Below are 15,750 nucleotides of genomic sequence, written 5' to 3' on the forward strand. Positions count from 1 at the left end.
AATTTCTAACATTAGCTCAATTGATTTTTCGATCAATTTTTTTTATTAATTATCACTTAATAAATGATTTTTTGGGGTACATCAAAATTACTTAATAAATGATTTTTAATCCTAATATATCTATACTATTATGGGTTGGACTTTTCGTGAATTTACATATGAATTTAAGAGGACTTGAACCATTTATTATGTAAAATCCTTAATATATATAATTCATTAAAACAAATTAGCTCAATCAAATAATCACAATTTTTTATTTTATTTTATCACATTTATCTCTAAAAATAAATAATAATTTATAATTTTCAATACAACTAAAAATATTATTTTTAAATACATTAATTTTGTTCAAAAAAACAGTAAAAAGTCAAAATATTTAGCATGAGGCCTTTATGGTAATTTCAAGCAGCTCCTTATACTTTGACCATGGTTAGTTTTTCTCACTCTTCATGTGATCCGAGAGAGTCATTTGACGAAGTAAAATAATAAAAATAATTTTAACTTTAGTGAGAGAAAAATAAAAGGTAGAGAGGGAGAGAGAGAGAGAAGGTTCTGGCTATGGAGAAAAAGGAGTTTCCAGTGGATACTTCGATCAATCACCAGCCGTTGAATCTTCCGCATCTCTGATCTTAGCCGTTCATCAGGTTGACTATTCTATCTTTCTTTTTTTTCTCTCTCTTCTCCGAGCAACACAACGGCCGTGAACTTTCCTCTGCGATTCGTCAATTTTTTTTGTGAGTTCTTCATGCGATTCGTCATTTTCTCAGAAATTCGACTTCATACTGTGATGATGTTGTGATTTAATTATTTCAATTTCTTTTGCATGCAATGTGAATATTGATCTCTGGATATAGTTTTACTATCTTGAAGTACTTCTTTCATGTTTTTTTGGCTTCTTGTGGCTGCGTTTGGTTTCTGCGAAAATGTAGGAAAGGAAAAGAAGGTAAAACAGTTGAATCTTGAATTTCTTTAGGTTATAAGGTAGATAATCGGGAAATTCGACTGAATCAAGACTAGTTTTGTGTTGATGGGGTTGAGCTTTCAGTCGGAAGTGAAATTAACGAAAAAACTGAGGAATCAATCAGATATGTGTTTTCGTATCAGGAATCAACCTAGTTCTTGTTGAAAATACGACAAACGAGACGTTTGCTTTTGATAGGTATATAGATGTATTGGCGTATATATGTTGCACACAGTGACTTTCTTGATAAAAATATTTTCCAAAAATTTTCACAAGAACTGGTAGATAGATATACCTAATTTTTAAAATTTAGCCTTCTTTGGTTACTTTTTCCTTGGATTATTTATGTTGTCAATTTTTTTGAATTGGTTGATTTCGTTATTTCATTTGCATTGAATCTTGAATACATGACAATGGCATTAGTCCCACTTGTTTAGGCTGAAAACATTTTCTACGGAAAACATTTTTCTATGTTTGGTGGAGGTGGTGGTGTGATCGTAGGGTGGCGGTGGTGGGGGTGATAGTGGTGGAGGTGGTAGTGTGATGACATCAGTAAGACTTTAGTTTGGAAAACGTTTTTTGTCTTTTAAAAGTAAAAAATATTTTCTGCCCAATTGGACTTACTTTCCGTTACTATGAAAAATGTTTACCATTGATCTTCGTTTTCTATTATACTAAACGCTAGAAACAAAAAATATTTTCTACTTAAACAAACGGAGCGTTCATGTCCCTGTGATTTCAAATTTTCGACTGCCAAACTTCAATGCAAAACATTATTTACTCTCTTGATTACTTGAAATTGCACCTTATGGTTGTAGGTTCTTTAAATGTAAATGCATGTCAGAATACCTTTGTTGTTGGTTTTTTTTTTTTTCCCGCACAGGTTGTGTTTCTTCTGAATCACGGGCCACTATCAGATAACTTTCCTGATTTAGTAACCTCGCTACATTCACCTATGTGTGGAAAACAAGTTTTGTTGTTTGTATCACACGAACTGAGACGAACAATGCATGTAAAATAGGTGATCAATGATTGTTTGGTGGAAACTTACTCATTCAATTGGCGTTGGGATTTGAACCTGCTTGAGAGAAAAGGTGAAGCTCTACTGCTGCCACCACTGATTCTAAATATGATGACTGGTAAGTTGGACAGTCCTGTTCAGACCCAGATGGCGGTAGCAGTTTTGAACAGCCCGTGCAACAGTGGTTGCCACATCGACAATGGACCGGAGAGAAAGCTTTCTGGGAGTAGGCGTCTTTTTGTTCAAACTGAAAGTGGTTGTGTTTTGGATATGGAATCAGATCGGAGAGACAATGCCCAGACAGTGAAAAGGAGATTGCAGCTTGTGCTCAATGTCCCCACAGATGAAACTTTGACATTTGGGGATGAGATACTGAACAATGATCTTAGCGCTGTTCGAAATGATTCCCCTTTTCTTCTCACGAGGAACCTCATGCACAGAAGCTCATCAACTCCGTCTCCCTCACCTACTGGAAAATCTCTCCAACAAAGAGATTATGGTGGTATTATCGAGATTCTTGGTTGCTTGAATCACTTTGCTAGAACAAATGAACTGGTTAAAGAGATCATGAAGGCAATTAAGAACGGTGTTGATCCAATCCCAATAAGTAGTGGGCTTGGAGGTTCTTACTATTTTACAAACATCAAAGGTGAAAGTGTCGCGATTGTGAAACCAACAGATGAGGAGCCACTTGCACCAAACAACCCAAAAGGTTTTCTAGGAAAAGCTCTTGGGCAGCCTGGTCTGAAGCGTTCAGTTAGGGTTGGGGAAACAGGGTTCCGCGAAGTAGCGGCCTACCTTTTGGACTACGATCACTTTGCCAATGTGCCCCCTACTGCTCTTGTGAAGATTACACACTCAATCTTCAATATCAACGATGGTGTGAATGGCAAGAAGTCCCAGAAGAAGAAAATGGTTAGTAAGATTGCATCTCTCCAACACTACATACGCCATGATTTTGATGCTGGTGACTATGGAACCTCAAGCTTTCCAGTTGCTGCTGTACATAGAATAGGGATATTAGATGTTAGGATCTTTAACACTGACAGGCATGCAGGAAATATTTTGGTGAGGAAGCTTGATGGGATTGGAAGGTTTGGACAGGTTGACCTCATTCCGATTGATCATGGCCTTTGCCTACCTGAGGCCTTGGAAGATCCATATTTTGAGTGGATCCATTGGCCTCAGGCATCAATTCCTTTCTCAGAGGATGAACTCGAGTATATAAGAAATCTAGATCCTGTTTCTGATTCCGAGATGCTTCGGACAGAGCTGCCTATGATCCGGGAGGCATGCCTACACGTTTTGACACTCAGTACAATTTTCCTCAAGGAAGCAACTGATTTTGGACTCTGCCTCGCTGAGATTGGCGAGATGATGAGCAGGGAGTTTCGCGGCCACGTGGAGGAACCTAGTGAGCTCGAGATCGTGTGCTTGGAGGCAAGGAGGGTCGTAGCAGAGAAGAAAATGCTATTTTTGGAGGCCGAATTAATGGATAGAGAGATCCAGTTTGATTTGGATTTGGACGATGCAGAGACGGGCTTGACCCCACAGATGTCACGGGAGTCCTTGAACAAAGCTTCATTTTCTTTCGAGCGCATTGAAGAGGAAGAGATTGATGCCAAAGAAGTGTCATCTCACAATCAATTTCAGACTGTTTCAGAGCTGTCCACGTCTCTTAAAAATTTTGGGTTGGGTGAAAAGAGCAAGCGACAAGAACGCTCTCCTCTTGTGGGTACTTCAGACAGTATCAGAAGAAGCGCAAAAGAGCTGTTACCTTCGTCAACAACCTTTGTGAAGTTGGCGGACATGAGCAAGGAGGAATGGTTTATGTTCCTGGACAAGTTTCAGGAGCTTCTTTACCCTGCATTTGCTAATCGAAAATCATCAAGCATTGGTCAGAGACAGAGGCTTAGGCTCGGGACCTCATGCCAGTTTTGAGATAGTTAACTAACTACTCGCTGATCAAACAGAGACTCTGAGATTTGTTTTAGGTTTGCTGGTTGGATTGTCTTCACTCGGGATGTATTTTAGTCAGTGACTATAGCAAGAAGTGTATATAAAGTTCGTCAGCGAGGTAAATGAAATGAAATGATCGCTCCTTTATTGTTTGTTTTTGCTCTTTTTTTTTTTTTTTTTTTTTTTTTTTTTTTTTTTTTTTCTTTTTTTTTTCAACCTAGTCTGTTGTGGACTGCTTTAAAAAATGTTTGTAGAAAAGAACAAAGAGAAAATTACATGCATATATATAGTTTCAGATGCATGAGGTATGCAACCCAATGCAAGGCTTGTATTAAAAAAAAATAAAAAATTTATCAGTTTTATTATGTGACTAATCAATTGTTAATGCATGGTGTTTTGATTAGTTTTTCTTCATTATGTTCAATTTTGTGTGCTGTGTACTACGGGTACGGGGGTTGTAATGTCAACCCTAGACAGTTAAGTTTCCTCCGAGTCCAAAAGGAAAAGTAGGCAGAGCTCGGTATGACATTTTCATACATGGAGATGGAGATGGAGATGCTATAGTATATTTCCGGATAATTTTCCCAGGCGTATGCCAGGTAACTTTGGTGGTTGTTAGGAAATTAGGTTGCTTCATCGTTTATAGTTCGTATGAAAGGTCTACTTTGGTAGTTGTTAGGAAATTAGGTTGCTTCATCGTTCATAGTTCGTATGAAAGGTTTGTAGAGAGTCGCATACCCATTCTTGAGGGAAAATGCTGAGTTGCCAGAATTTTTGTACAAAATGTAGGAAAAGGTTGATTCATTGTTTCTTAATCTAGAATGCTTTCGTGTTAGAACATACCTATATGCCTTGTTTTGACCACTTGTAACGACCTCCTCATCAATCTAGGATGTTCACAAATGTTGTCAATTTTTTTTTATTTTATTCTTTTTACATGAAATACTAAATATTTTTTTTGGTAAAATCACAAAAATAAAAATTTGAGAGGGGTTGGTCGGAGTGTTGTTAGAAGTGACGGGAGGGTGGTGATAGCTAGCAGTGGGGGTGGTTAGGACTTAAGAAGTAATGGTGTTTGGTAATCTGAGATGAGTGAGAGAATGTTTTAAAATTTTTGAAATTAATTCCACTTCTATGAAAACAAAAATAATATACCAAATAAGTTTTTATTACTAATTTTCTATAAAAAAAAATATTAAAAAAATAAAAAGTAAAAAAAGAATGCTAGATGGCCCTTTGATTTAGCTCTTCTCTAAACTTTTATTAAAAATGGAAAATTGAACAGACAGTTGCATTGTTTGTGAAAAGTAATTTTTTTTTTTTTTTTTCCCCCGTAAAATAACACCCACCATTGCAAATAAACCGAAGTTCACAGAAATGACGGTAAATGTTGAGATTGCACCACTACTCGTATTTAAACCACAAATTGCTTGAATTTATAAATTACACGGTACAGGTTTACAAAACAGGCACTACCACTTATAACTCTTCTAAACTATACTTAAAATTTTAAAAAATAAAAATTAAAAAAAATAAAAATTCTAGATAAATAAGCTGAAAGGAAATAACAGGAAGAACATTACCTAAGCAGCAAAAAACAATTTCAATTCCTTCTGGTGAAGGTATAGGAAGGCTGGAATGACATTAGCCAAAAAGCGTCCACTTGGGAATCTCTGCAGCCCCAAAAAAGGCGGCGGCCTCAATACGACATTTAGGCACAACCTATCTTTTCAACCATGATGGCGTTGACAACATCCTTCACAAAGACATAAAAGCATTCTCTGCAAGTACTAGGCATCAGAGTGGACATTCGGGGTTGTTGAGCTTGATTGGTATGGCAGCATGCAGAGCTTGGAAAGGAATGAACACCGGGTTTTGGGTGCTCTAAGCCACATGCAGCCAAGATGGAATGAGTCGCATGCCTTGCAATTTCCTTAAATGCATCAACTCCTGCAATAACGACAATGAATTGGTTTTATTCAAACTAAATTTTTTAAATCAAAACTGGTACAACCCCATCATAATTATGGAAATTGCACCTCAAAAGGGGCGACGCTATAAACTGAATTGAATCCATAAAACAATTTCAAGATGCCTTACCCTTAGAGAACCTTACCCAGATTATGATTTTCTTAACACGCGTTCTCTCTTTTTTGTCATGGCCTAACAAAAATCATCTGGGCCATAATTCCCAGTTGCTTAAAATTTAAATTTCTTTGTTTAATCATTTTAGTTATCCCCTAGATTGACATGCTACAGCATCTGATGTTTACCCGCCAAGTGCCAGCTGGGAGGTGCTGTTGGTTCTGACCAATGTATGCAGATTCATTGGGTCATGAAACAAGCATCTTTAATGCCCTGTTTGGCAATCTCTAAATAGGAAGATTTTTGCCTAAAAAAGTCGAGAAGTATAAAGACCTCAAGAGAGTCTTGATAGTGAGGCTACAACAGCTTGCTAGCATTTCATCCCCAAATCTAAGAACCACGAGGTAATTAAAAGATGCATACATGCATGCACACACAAATATGGAAGACCTAAAGCTCAAATAAAATAGCCATACCTAACTTTCTATCTCTGGTTAGAAGCTTTAAATTGAGCTTGACAAGTGATTGAATCTCACTCTTGGCATCATCATCTCTTCTAGACTTGCTTCCAGCACAACTTTTGTCCACTGTGGCTTTTTCATTGGGAAGTCTCATCTTGGAGGAAGAGACAATGTCTGGTTTAGCACAAGATGCTTTTGAAGCTACAGTAACTGGCCCAGCTGGAGTAGTAATCAAGCAAGCAGACCTGTCACGTTCATTAAAAACATTGGATGACACTGCTGGTAAATTTTCTTGTGGTAGCTTCCCACCATTGCGATAACAAACATCAACTTGAACTGAAGTCTGAGCCTTCCTAGAAGATGGCAACTCATGATCTCTGGATGATTGAGCACTCAGCGAAGTCTCTCCAAATTTTAAAATCCTCTTTGTAGTAACAATACTCTGCTCTTGTTTAACACCTATCTGTGGCCTATCATTTCCTTGCTTTTGTAATACAGTGTTTGAAAGATCTTTAGTTCCAATTGGTTTTCTACATGATGGCAGGAGGCTAGAACTCGCTTTAGCCTTTTCTATTGGGGTATTTACTTTGCTTAAAGTATGTTTTGAGGCCTGATTAACGACGCTGGCTCTTTCATGAGCCCGTTTTGCCACATCCATCATTTTCCACGCTTTTTCTACATTATAGGAGCTTCTATTAGGTATTGTATCACTGGAAGAACCCTTCTGAGCAGCCAAGTGCTGACTTGAGCAAGGTGTAGAATGTGTTTGACCTGATCTATCAGAAAGAATGGCACCACCGCTATGTCTCTGATTTGTATTGCCACTAGAATCAACTGAACTGGAAGTAAAACCCAAAGACCCACTTCGGAATGCATTCCAATTTTCACGTAATGTTCGTATATGACCCTGTACATTGCGACAACGCCGTAATGTTCTTGCACCCGAATCAGTTGCAGTTGGTGCAATGCTTGGCTGTGTTCTCGAACCCTTGTCAGTTGTGCTATCTGCAAGACTTGTTGGACTTGGCAACACTGCTGTAGGAGGTCTCTCAAGCTCTCTAAAGCTGGATTCTCGTACAATATCTCGTATAGAAACATGTGATTCAGCCAGTGGAGCTTTTTGAAAGTTTATAGAACTCATTTGACTGTCACAATCCGTATCTGTTTCACTCTTCTTGTGTTCAGCTTTAGAAACAGTACAGTCCTGGCAAAACCAATCACCCTCAGGGACAGTGGCACCAAGACCAACACAGTAAGTATGAACTGCAGAGTCACAAAGATCACATAGTAGTAGAAGACTTTCATCTCTCGCACTGTCACATACAGTACACTGAACTTCTGAATATGGATCCGAAGGTCCTACTGTCGCGTTTCCAAAATAATGATAAATCTGCAAGGCAAAAATATGTCAAAATTTCAGTGACCTTTCATGAACTAGAGATCCGGTTTCAGCTCAAATATAGCAACAAGGATGTAGTGCCAGGGTCATGCATAAGCAAGGTGCCAAAGATGGCACAGCAACTCTCCATAATCTAGACAAAGGATCATGTCAGTTTGCACCTGCACTCATTAATCAGTCTCCGTGTTTTGTTTGATTTTGAATATCTTAAATGAGAGTAAATAATGCATAAAATATTAAACATAAAAATTCCACAATAACGAAGCATAATACACATATTCTAACATACAATCTTTAAGAAACTAAAAGAATAAGAAAAATAATGCGTGGGTGGCCAAACAAGTCTCTTAAATGGATAGACACGAGCTCTCTCAACACATCACAGGTGAGAAAGAGTCCCACTTATCATAAATTTACACAGCAGGTCAACTCCACAAGTATTTGATGCCAGATGCATGGATCTTTTTTTTTTTTTTTTTTTTACCAGTAGTACAAAGTCATATCCTCCAGATAAATTTACAGGAATCATTTCATTTCTTATCACCCCAACCCATGTTCTCATTGGTCTTCCTCAACTTCTTTTACCACCCTCAATGTCAATCAAATCATTGTTTAAAATTTTTTTATGCAAAAATAAGATAGGGCAACAAGCTTGGATGACCAGGTGTATTAGGAAAGAACCTAATAGGCTTTGACTTGAATAAGTCATGCCAATGCAATAGTTGAATGCCTTTAGAGGCTTCAAACAAGCTTAAATGATCTGGTGTCAACACCCTCTATTGATGAACAACCTTACAAGAACTGCACCTAGGACTAGGACCCAAAATTGGACAAATAGTAGTTGAACCAAGCTTAATCACATAACCTACAAGAAGGGTTGGCAACAACAAACCTTAAGAGCCAAATGGAATTTAAGTGGCCCCATCTAAAGGTCCCATAAAAATAGATCAAGTTTTTAATTTTTTAACGAGAAGGAAGCAACTATACAAGGCACCCCACTAAAAGAAACATAATGCTTTTCCTACAAAGGGGAACAAACACAACATCAAAGATAAGGAGAGTACTCTCAAGAGAGATGAGAAGTTGCAGCATAAAACAGAAGAATGTACATGGGAAAGAATCCTCAAGCACCCAATCAAGGGTTAGAATTAAACCATATAGGGTATGTTTGATTACAAGGATTATAGTATAGGATTGAGATTGTTAGTCCATGGGCTCACAATCTCATGTTTGATTGCAAATTTTATTAATCGGATTACATGTATGGCGGATATTCAATCCGATGAAATTTACGAATTTTTAATATTAAGAGAGGTTGTGGATCATAATTTCAAGTATGAAAAAAAAAAAAAAAATACAAAATAAATGGTTCTCACTAATTTAATTGGATAACTAATCCTATACTAATTCATGGGGTTATTAATCCTGTTAATCAAACAAGCCCATAGAGTATAAGCTGTATTAGGAAAAATTCTCCCTTTCATTTTACGAGAAAAATACTTGTGATCCCTAAAAATGAAGGGCTAGACTCCTTAGCTTTTTTAGAAGAACGCTAACAATAAGAAGGGGAACATGTATTATACATAACAATACCAAAGCACGTCCAAAACATAAACAAATAGATAACTCATAAAATTACATGAAAAAAACTAACAAATAACAATTACCAAGAATCAGAACAAAGCACATTTATCTGCAAAGCTAGCTGGTAGAGAAAATAACTCATTTAACTGAATTCAACCAAGAACAATCCCACCTCAAACATTCTCTACGGCTACCATTAAAACCAACTATTCTCACATCACTTTTCATTTCCATTCTGACTTTTTTTTATAAGAAGTTGTTTGCCACCCCCAAGTAGCCACCTCTCTATTATCTCAATTACTTTTCCCAACAATGATCCCCCCCCCCCCCCCCCCCCCCAAAAAAAAAAGTTCTCCATGTGCTTATTAGCCAGTAATTTTAGCAATAATTTTTTCTAATAATTATTATCCTACAAAACATAATTGTCTCTAAAACAAGAGATAGGATTTTTTAGACACAGAAAAAAAATATATATATATATATATATTAAGTTGGGTATTCAACTACCAATCTGTAAAACTTGACCTCCTTTCTAAATACTAATAAAACCATACACCTATCTCACTCACACCTGTTTCTTTCAAACCATAATCTACAAATTAGCATTCACAAATTCAACACCACTCAAACCAAACAGAAAACCCCATTAATACCAACATAGCTAAAGTAAAACCAATCAAAATCAGGAACCCAGTTCTCAATAATCAAAAAAATTAAAAACCCAATTCACATTTCACGTATTCTCCCATATTTCAAATACAATTTTTACACATTCACATTAAAAAAATAAAAATAAAAATAAAAAAAATAAATTGGATCAAAAAATTCGTCACCTGATCGCGAACAGGCACGTTAACGACCCTCTCGGAGAGAAAGACACCGTCCCTGGGGGGGCGACGAATGGAGCTGAACCTGCGCTTGCACATGGGGCATCGAGACTCGACTTTGGCCCATTCCATGATACATACGAAGCAAAAGTAGTGATCGCAGCTATCGATCTTGCCTCTGATGGCCACCATACCATCCTCCGACAAGCAAATTCCACAGCACTGCGATGCCGAATCGAAAAGCGTTGTCGATTCATTGCAGATTAACAAGTCTTTGCCTTTGGATGATGATGGAGGAGGAGAAGTTGGGGTTGGAATTAGGGTTTTGGGTCGTTTGTTTTGGGGAATTTCTGGGATTAGGGTTTGATTGGGGGAAGAAGAAGGGGACAAGGTGGTGTGTGAGTCACTCGCCATTGGTGTACTGAGTTGTATGGGTCGTGTCGTGTCGTGGATTCTGGTTTTATTTGTTCTCATGAGGGAGTTGAGGCCGTGGGATTACCGTCAGCCGCGATGTCGTTCCATGAAAGGACACGTGTGCCATAGGAACAAAAACAAAGGAATTCAAAATTACACTTTCACCCCTCAATGATGACCCTTTTTTCATTTGAGTCCTGGGTAGGCAACGGATTATTCGACCCTGTGGAGAAGTAGTTTTGGAAATACTCTTCTGATCTTGGGAGACGCTAGCGATCCTCTTCTAGTCACCTAAAAAGGGATAAATGCTCCAGTCGGGGGTGCCGGAATTAGCACTCCGACGGGCAAGTCAGTCTCTAATCTCTGAATTGCTTATTTTTTAAATAAAATATAATAGTTCTCACATACCTCTTATTGGCTGATATTCTTCTATTTATATCATTTTTCTCTTAGGCCTCGGGATTAGACCCGCTTTCTGTTCGTCATTCGGCTTCCTTTGTACCAAATTGCTTTTTACTCGGCCCTTAACCTATTCGGCTATTTGACTGAATATGGTAGGATTTGGATGTGGGATGAAGCCAAATACTATACATACATTCCAGTTCCCCAAGTTCATATGCTAGGCCTATTTACGACCCCCATTATTCGGCCCCCACAATTGCCTCCCAAACATTCTACTAATGACGGTTTGGAATGTTTGGTTTCGAACTCGAAAAGTCTGAGCTGAAATTCGACGGCTGACCCCATTCCAATGCAGATGTATGAACACACGCTTCTCGGTCATCATTTCAACTTCTCGCCCCTTCATACTCTCCTACTTATTATGATTTAAAAATTGTGACGTCTTTTCAAATACGCACGCTTTCAGATACTTGCCACTGGACTGTCTTCCGCATTATCTCTGCAACTTCCTTTCCTTCACTATCCCCTTCGTCTCTCGTAAGTTTTCTTCCTCTCTGCTCTAAGTCCTGTTGCCTGGTTTGTTTTTGGTTTCGAGCATTCGTGTAGATTGTAGAAAATGGAGAAACACCTTAAAGATCTCCTCTCTTCAGATCGAATTTCTGGCTTTCGACGCCATTTTTCTATCCCTGATGACGTCTGTCTGTCATTCGTGACAGATGGCACCCTCGATATGGAGAGGGCTGATGAATCCACGATCGACTTCCCTCTCCTATCAATCGCAGATGGTGGAATCCGCTTCCCACTTCATCCACTCCTTAGGGCTGTGCTCTGCCATTAGGGTTTAATCCCTTCCTAACCCAATGTTAATTTTTTTAGAATCGTAATGGGGATTATCGCACTAAACCATCGCCTTAACCTCGACATTCCTGCTATTAGGCATTGTTATGCCTTGGCCAAGTCTTCTGGTCGGCATGGACGTTACTTCCTTAGGGCCAAGGACACCGACCATCAACTAGTGACTATACTTTCCAGCTCTGGGAAGCGAGTCGATGATGTTATGGTCGTTGTCCACGGTAATTGGGAATTCGGCGAAGGCGAGGATCCCCTCAATCCTATTCCTAGACGGAGGAGCGAACCAGGTGGCTGTGTAGCTTCTTTTATTTATTTTTTGTTATATTCGTAAAGCTTCGTTTTTTAGACCTCATGGCTTTGCTCGTGCAGGGAACAATTTGAAGAAAATCCTGACTTCAACCAACGATGCCGTTCTTTTGGAAATCAAGGTTGCGCTCAGATATTTCGGCCTGCCGAGTCTTCAAAAATAAGGGAGGGTGGCCCACGTTCTTCTCCACTACAACCCGACCTATACGACCTTCTCGGCGATAGAGAACATCCCAGTTCCGAACGGTGAGGAGTTTCTTACCGCCCTTATCTTGACTGATTTCAAGAATTTGAGGCAAGTCGGTCTTGAGGGGTCCGATTCGGAACGACCAGTAGCTGAGGTTTCCGAGTCCGATCAGTCCAAAATCGAAGTCGACGAGGCTTTGCAGTTAGCTTTTGAAGAAGCTGGCCTCAACTCAGCCGAACCTCCGTCCACTTCGGGTCAAAAGGAGCTTCCACTCGATGACATTTTTCACGGTCTGGAGGACCTTCCCGACGCTTACCCCGAAGATATGGCTAGGTTAAGCCTCACACAACTTGCCAAAAAGGCGAACACGGAAAAGATGGTAGCACGATGAAGGGCAGAGGCTATTCGAACCGAAGTGCCTCCTGCTACCAAACCTCAGGCCTCCTTGCCTGTTATTGAGGGGATAGCAGAAAACCAAAGTGCCGAGGCCGGGTTGGTTGTGCAGGCCGATCGAGAGGCTAAACTAAGGAAAGGGAAGCGCTCTACTGAGGTTGAGGCCAGCTCAGAAGATAACCGCGCCGACAAACGACCTCATTTAGAGGAATCAGATGTGATCGTGCCTTTCGTTATTCAACCGAAGATAAAAAAACACGCCGATCCCTTCTGATGCTTCGGTAATTAAAGATCCAGCGGTCATGCTTAGCATGGCTACATCCGTTTCACTACCGGCTGACAATGCGGCTTTCCAGATGGAGCCGGATCTGGTTTCAATAGCATTGGCCGCGCAATCTACATTTTTGGTATAAATCTTGACTTTGTCTTTTCACTTTATGTAAATACTCTTTTGGTCTTAACTTCCTGTTTTTCAGACCGTCGGAAGGATAGCGGAGATGGGCCGTCGTCATCATGACGTCATCAAACAGCTCAACCGTCTTCAAACAGAAGTTGAGGGCCAAAGGAGCAGGGTCGAGTTTGAGGCTTTAAAGGCGAAGATAGAAGGCGCGTGGGCCGAAGCTGAGATGGAGAGGGCACAGAATGCGGAGGAACTGAGATTAGCCACCGAGAGGAGGGCGAACACGAGCGAGGGAGCACTGAAATTGGCCCAGGAGGCGGTCTCCAAACTGGAGGCTTCTAAGGCATTAGAGGTCGGGAAAAATGCTGCCTTTGCCGAATATGTAGACGAAGTCTCCAAATTTAAAAATCGGGGATTCAAACACGGCTGGCTTAAAGCCCTTGTTGCTGCTAATGTGACATTGGCTATGTCAATTCCATACGAGCAAGTGGATATTGAGCCGCTAGAGTCTGACTCCGAGGATTAATTTGGGCCACACCTTTTTTTGCTTGCTGTTTTAGGAGTTTTCGAATGTATTTTTACAGCTTTTTGTTTGGTAATTTTCATGTGTAAAATGGCTATAATTTGTGCCCAATTTCCTAATGGAAATTTCCTTTTTTGCCTTGCTGTTATTTGTGCTAGCTTTTGTTATTGATGATTGATATTGTTGTTGATTGGGAAATGGCTACACTTTGTTTTTAATACCAAGTATCGATCGGCATTAGGCATCAACACTTGGCCGATCAGATTAATAAATCTGCCCTTGCCCTAGCCAGTGCACGAGTTTCGTTAGCCGAATAGGCCTAGTTCGTGGAATGGCTGCGGCATAAATCTATCGGCATAGGGCTTAAATACTTGGCCAATCAGATTAATCAATCTGCCCTTGCCCCAGCCAATGCACGAGCTTCTTTAGCCGAATAGGCCTAGTTCATGGAATGGCTGCGGCATAAATCTATCAGCATTAGGCATCAACACTTGGCCGATCAGATTAATAAATCTGCCTTGCCCCATCCAGTACACGAGTTTCGTTAGCCGAATAGGCCTAGTTCGTGGAATGGCTGCGGCATAAATCTATCGGCATCGAGCTTCTAGCGTTTGGCATTAAAGACGTCACCTTGGGGGCGCTAAATACATACGAATAAATGGGGTGAGTTCGCGCCAATGAGTCCACTTATTTTTATTCAGGCTCGATTTGAACTAGCTTTGGGCAAGGACAAATGTCAAACAGACTGTTTTTCAACAGCAGAGGAGAAAGACGAATGCTGGCTGAGCTAAATACTGCGATGAATCGCAGCAGCAAGCCTACGCGCGCAGGAGGAAGGACGTCCAAGGAAAGGGAAAAACGTCAACCTCCAAGCCGTTGAAGTAGATCACCCCTGTTAATCATATTATTTAATTTTGATGATGTCTAAAATATATTAGTTAATATACATATTATTTGACACAAATTATTATCTTTTTAAAATATATATATTTGTTAAATATTATTTAAATAAAATAATATTATCTTTTTAAAATATATATGTTAAATATTATTTTAAATATTTTCAAAAACTTTACTATTCACTTTTTGAAAAATATGGTTAATTACTATTCATCTTTTGACAAATCGATTAATTATATTATTTTGACAAAAATGATTATTTTAAATATTTTCAAAAACTTTACTATTCACTTTTTGAAAAATATGGTTAATTACTATTCATCTTTTGACAAATTGATTAATTATATTATTTTGACAAAAATGATTGATTGGTTGTATTATTTTGACAAATTTGATATTTATGGGTTGTCTTATTTTGACAAAATTAATATGGAGTGGTAAAATACATTTAGTTTAAAATCTTTACAACATATACAATATTTTAAAGATGACATATATTTTCAGATCCATCATAAATATTATTTATAGAGATTTTTCTGTATGCAAAATTTTGATCAGAACTTATATAACATTATATGCAGAATACATCACGTGCGTTATTAAATTTTTTACACTACATTAATTATATCATATTATAATTAAACAAGAAGAACAAGATGGAGTTATGTATATATATATATATATATATATATATTATAAACTAGATGGAGAAAATTATTTGTTTGTTTGAAAGTTGTGAACTTTGTATTAAATTGTCTACAAAAATGGTGGCTCCATGTTTGATAAAACAAAAAGAAAAAATCAGTCTTATTTTTTATCTTTTGCTGACTATTCAAAATCAATGAGTGTGCTTATGTAAGCGATGACATCAAGAGTGTGCTTAGGTAAGCCATGACATCAGGAGCGTGCTTATGTAAGCCATGACGTCAGGAGCGTGCTTATGTAAGCCATGACGTCAGCAAGGAGTGTCCAACGGGCATATTTTTGTGTATAAATAGAAGTGTTGGATGTGGAGAAAAACCAAGAACTTGAAGAGCAAATATTTCTGTGAGCTCCAAAATTCTGAGTATTCTGCT

The 15,750-nt window shown here is 38.7% G+C and overlaps 2 protein-coding genes across 5 annotated transcripts; one reads left to right on the forward strand and one right to left on the reverse strand.

The window, feature by feature from the left end:
* Window positions 1–442: 442 nt before the first annotated feature.
* LOC114314145 (phosphatidylinositol 4-kinase gamma 7) lies at window positions 443–4,094 on the forward strand. Of its 4 annotated transcripts, none has more exons than XM_028260596.2 (2): window positions 443–734; window positions 1,845–4,094. In XM_028260596.2, exon 2 carries the CDS (start codon window positions 2,091–2,093, stop codon window positions 3,921–3,923), a length of 1,833 nt encoding a protein of 610 aa, XP_028116397.2. In that variant the 5' UTR covers window positions 443–734; window positions 1,845–2,090; the 3' UTR covers window positions 3,924–4,094. The 4 variants fall into 4 exon arrangements, with proteins under 4 accessions (XP_028116397.2, XP_028116399.2, XP_028116400.2 ...); XM_028260598.2 differs by having other exon boundaries at window positions 450–734; window positions 1,983–4,094; XM_028260599.2 differs by having other exon boundaries at window positions 461–644.
* A 1,258-nt stretch (window positions 4,095–5,352) lies between these two features.
* LOC114314144 (uncharacterized) lies at window positions 5,353–10,819 on the reverse strand. Its single transcript, XM_028260595.2, has 3 exons — window positions 10,304–10,819; window positions 6,503–7,877; window positions 5,353–5,891 (listed from the first exon to the last, which is right to left on the reverse strand). The coding sequence occupies exons 1-3, from the start codon at window positions 10,769–10,771 to the stop codon at window positions 5,653–5,655; spliced, it is 2,082 nt and encodes a 693-aa protein (XP_028116396.2). The 5' UTR covers window positions 10,772–10,819; the 3' UTR covers window positions 5,353–5,652.
* Between the last annotated feature and the right edge of the window lie 4,931 nt (window positions 10,820–15,750).

Source organism: Camellia sinensis, chromosome 4 (assembly GCF_055761805.1).
Source record: "Camellia sinensis isolate YWXY chromosome 4, ASM5576180v1, whole genome shotgun sequence".
NCBI lineage: Eukaryota > Viridiplantae > Streptophyta > Magnoliopsida > Ericales > Theaceae > Camellia > Camellia sinensis.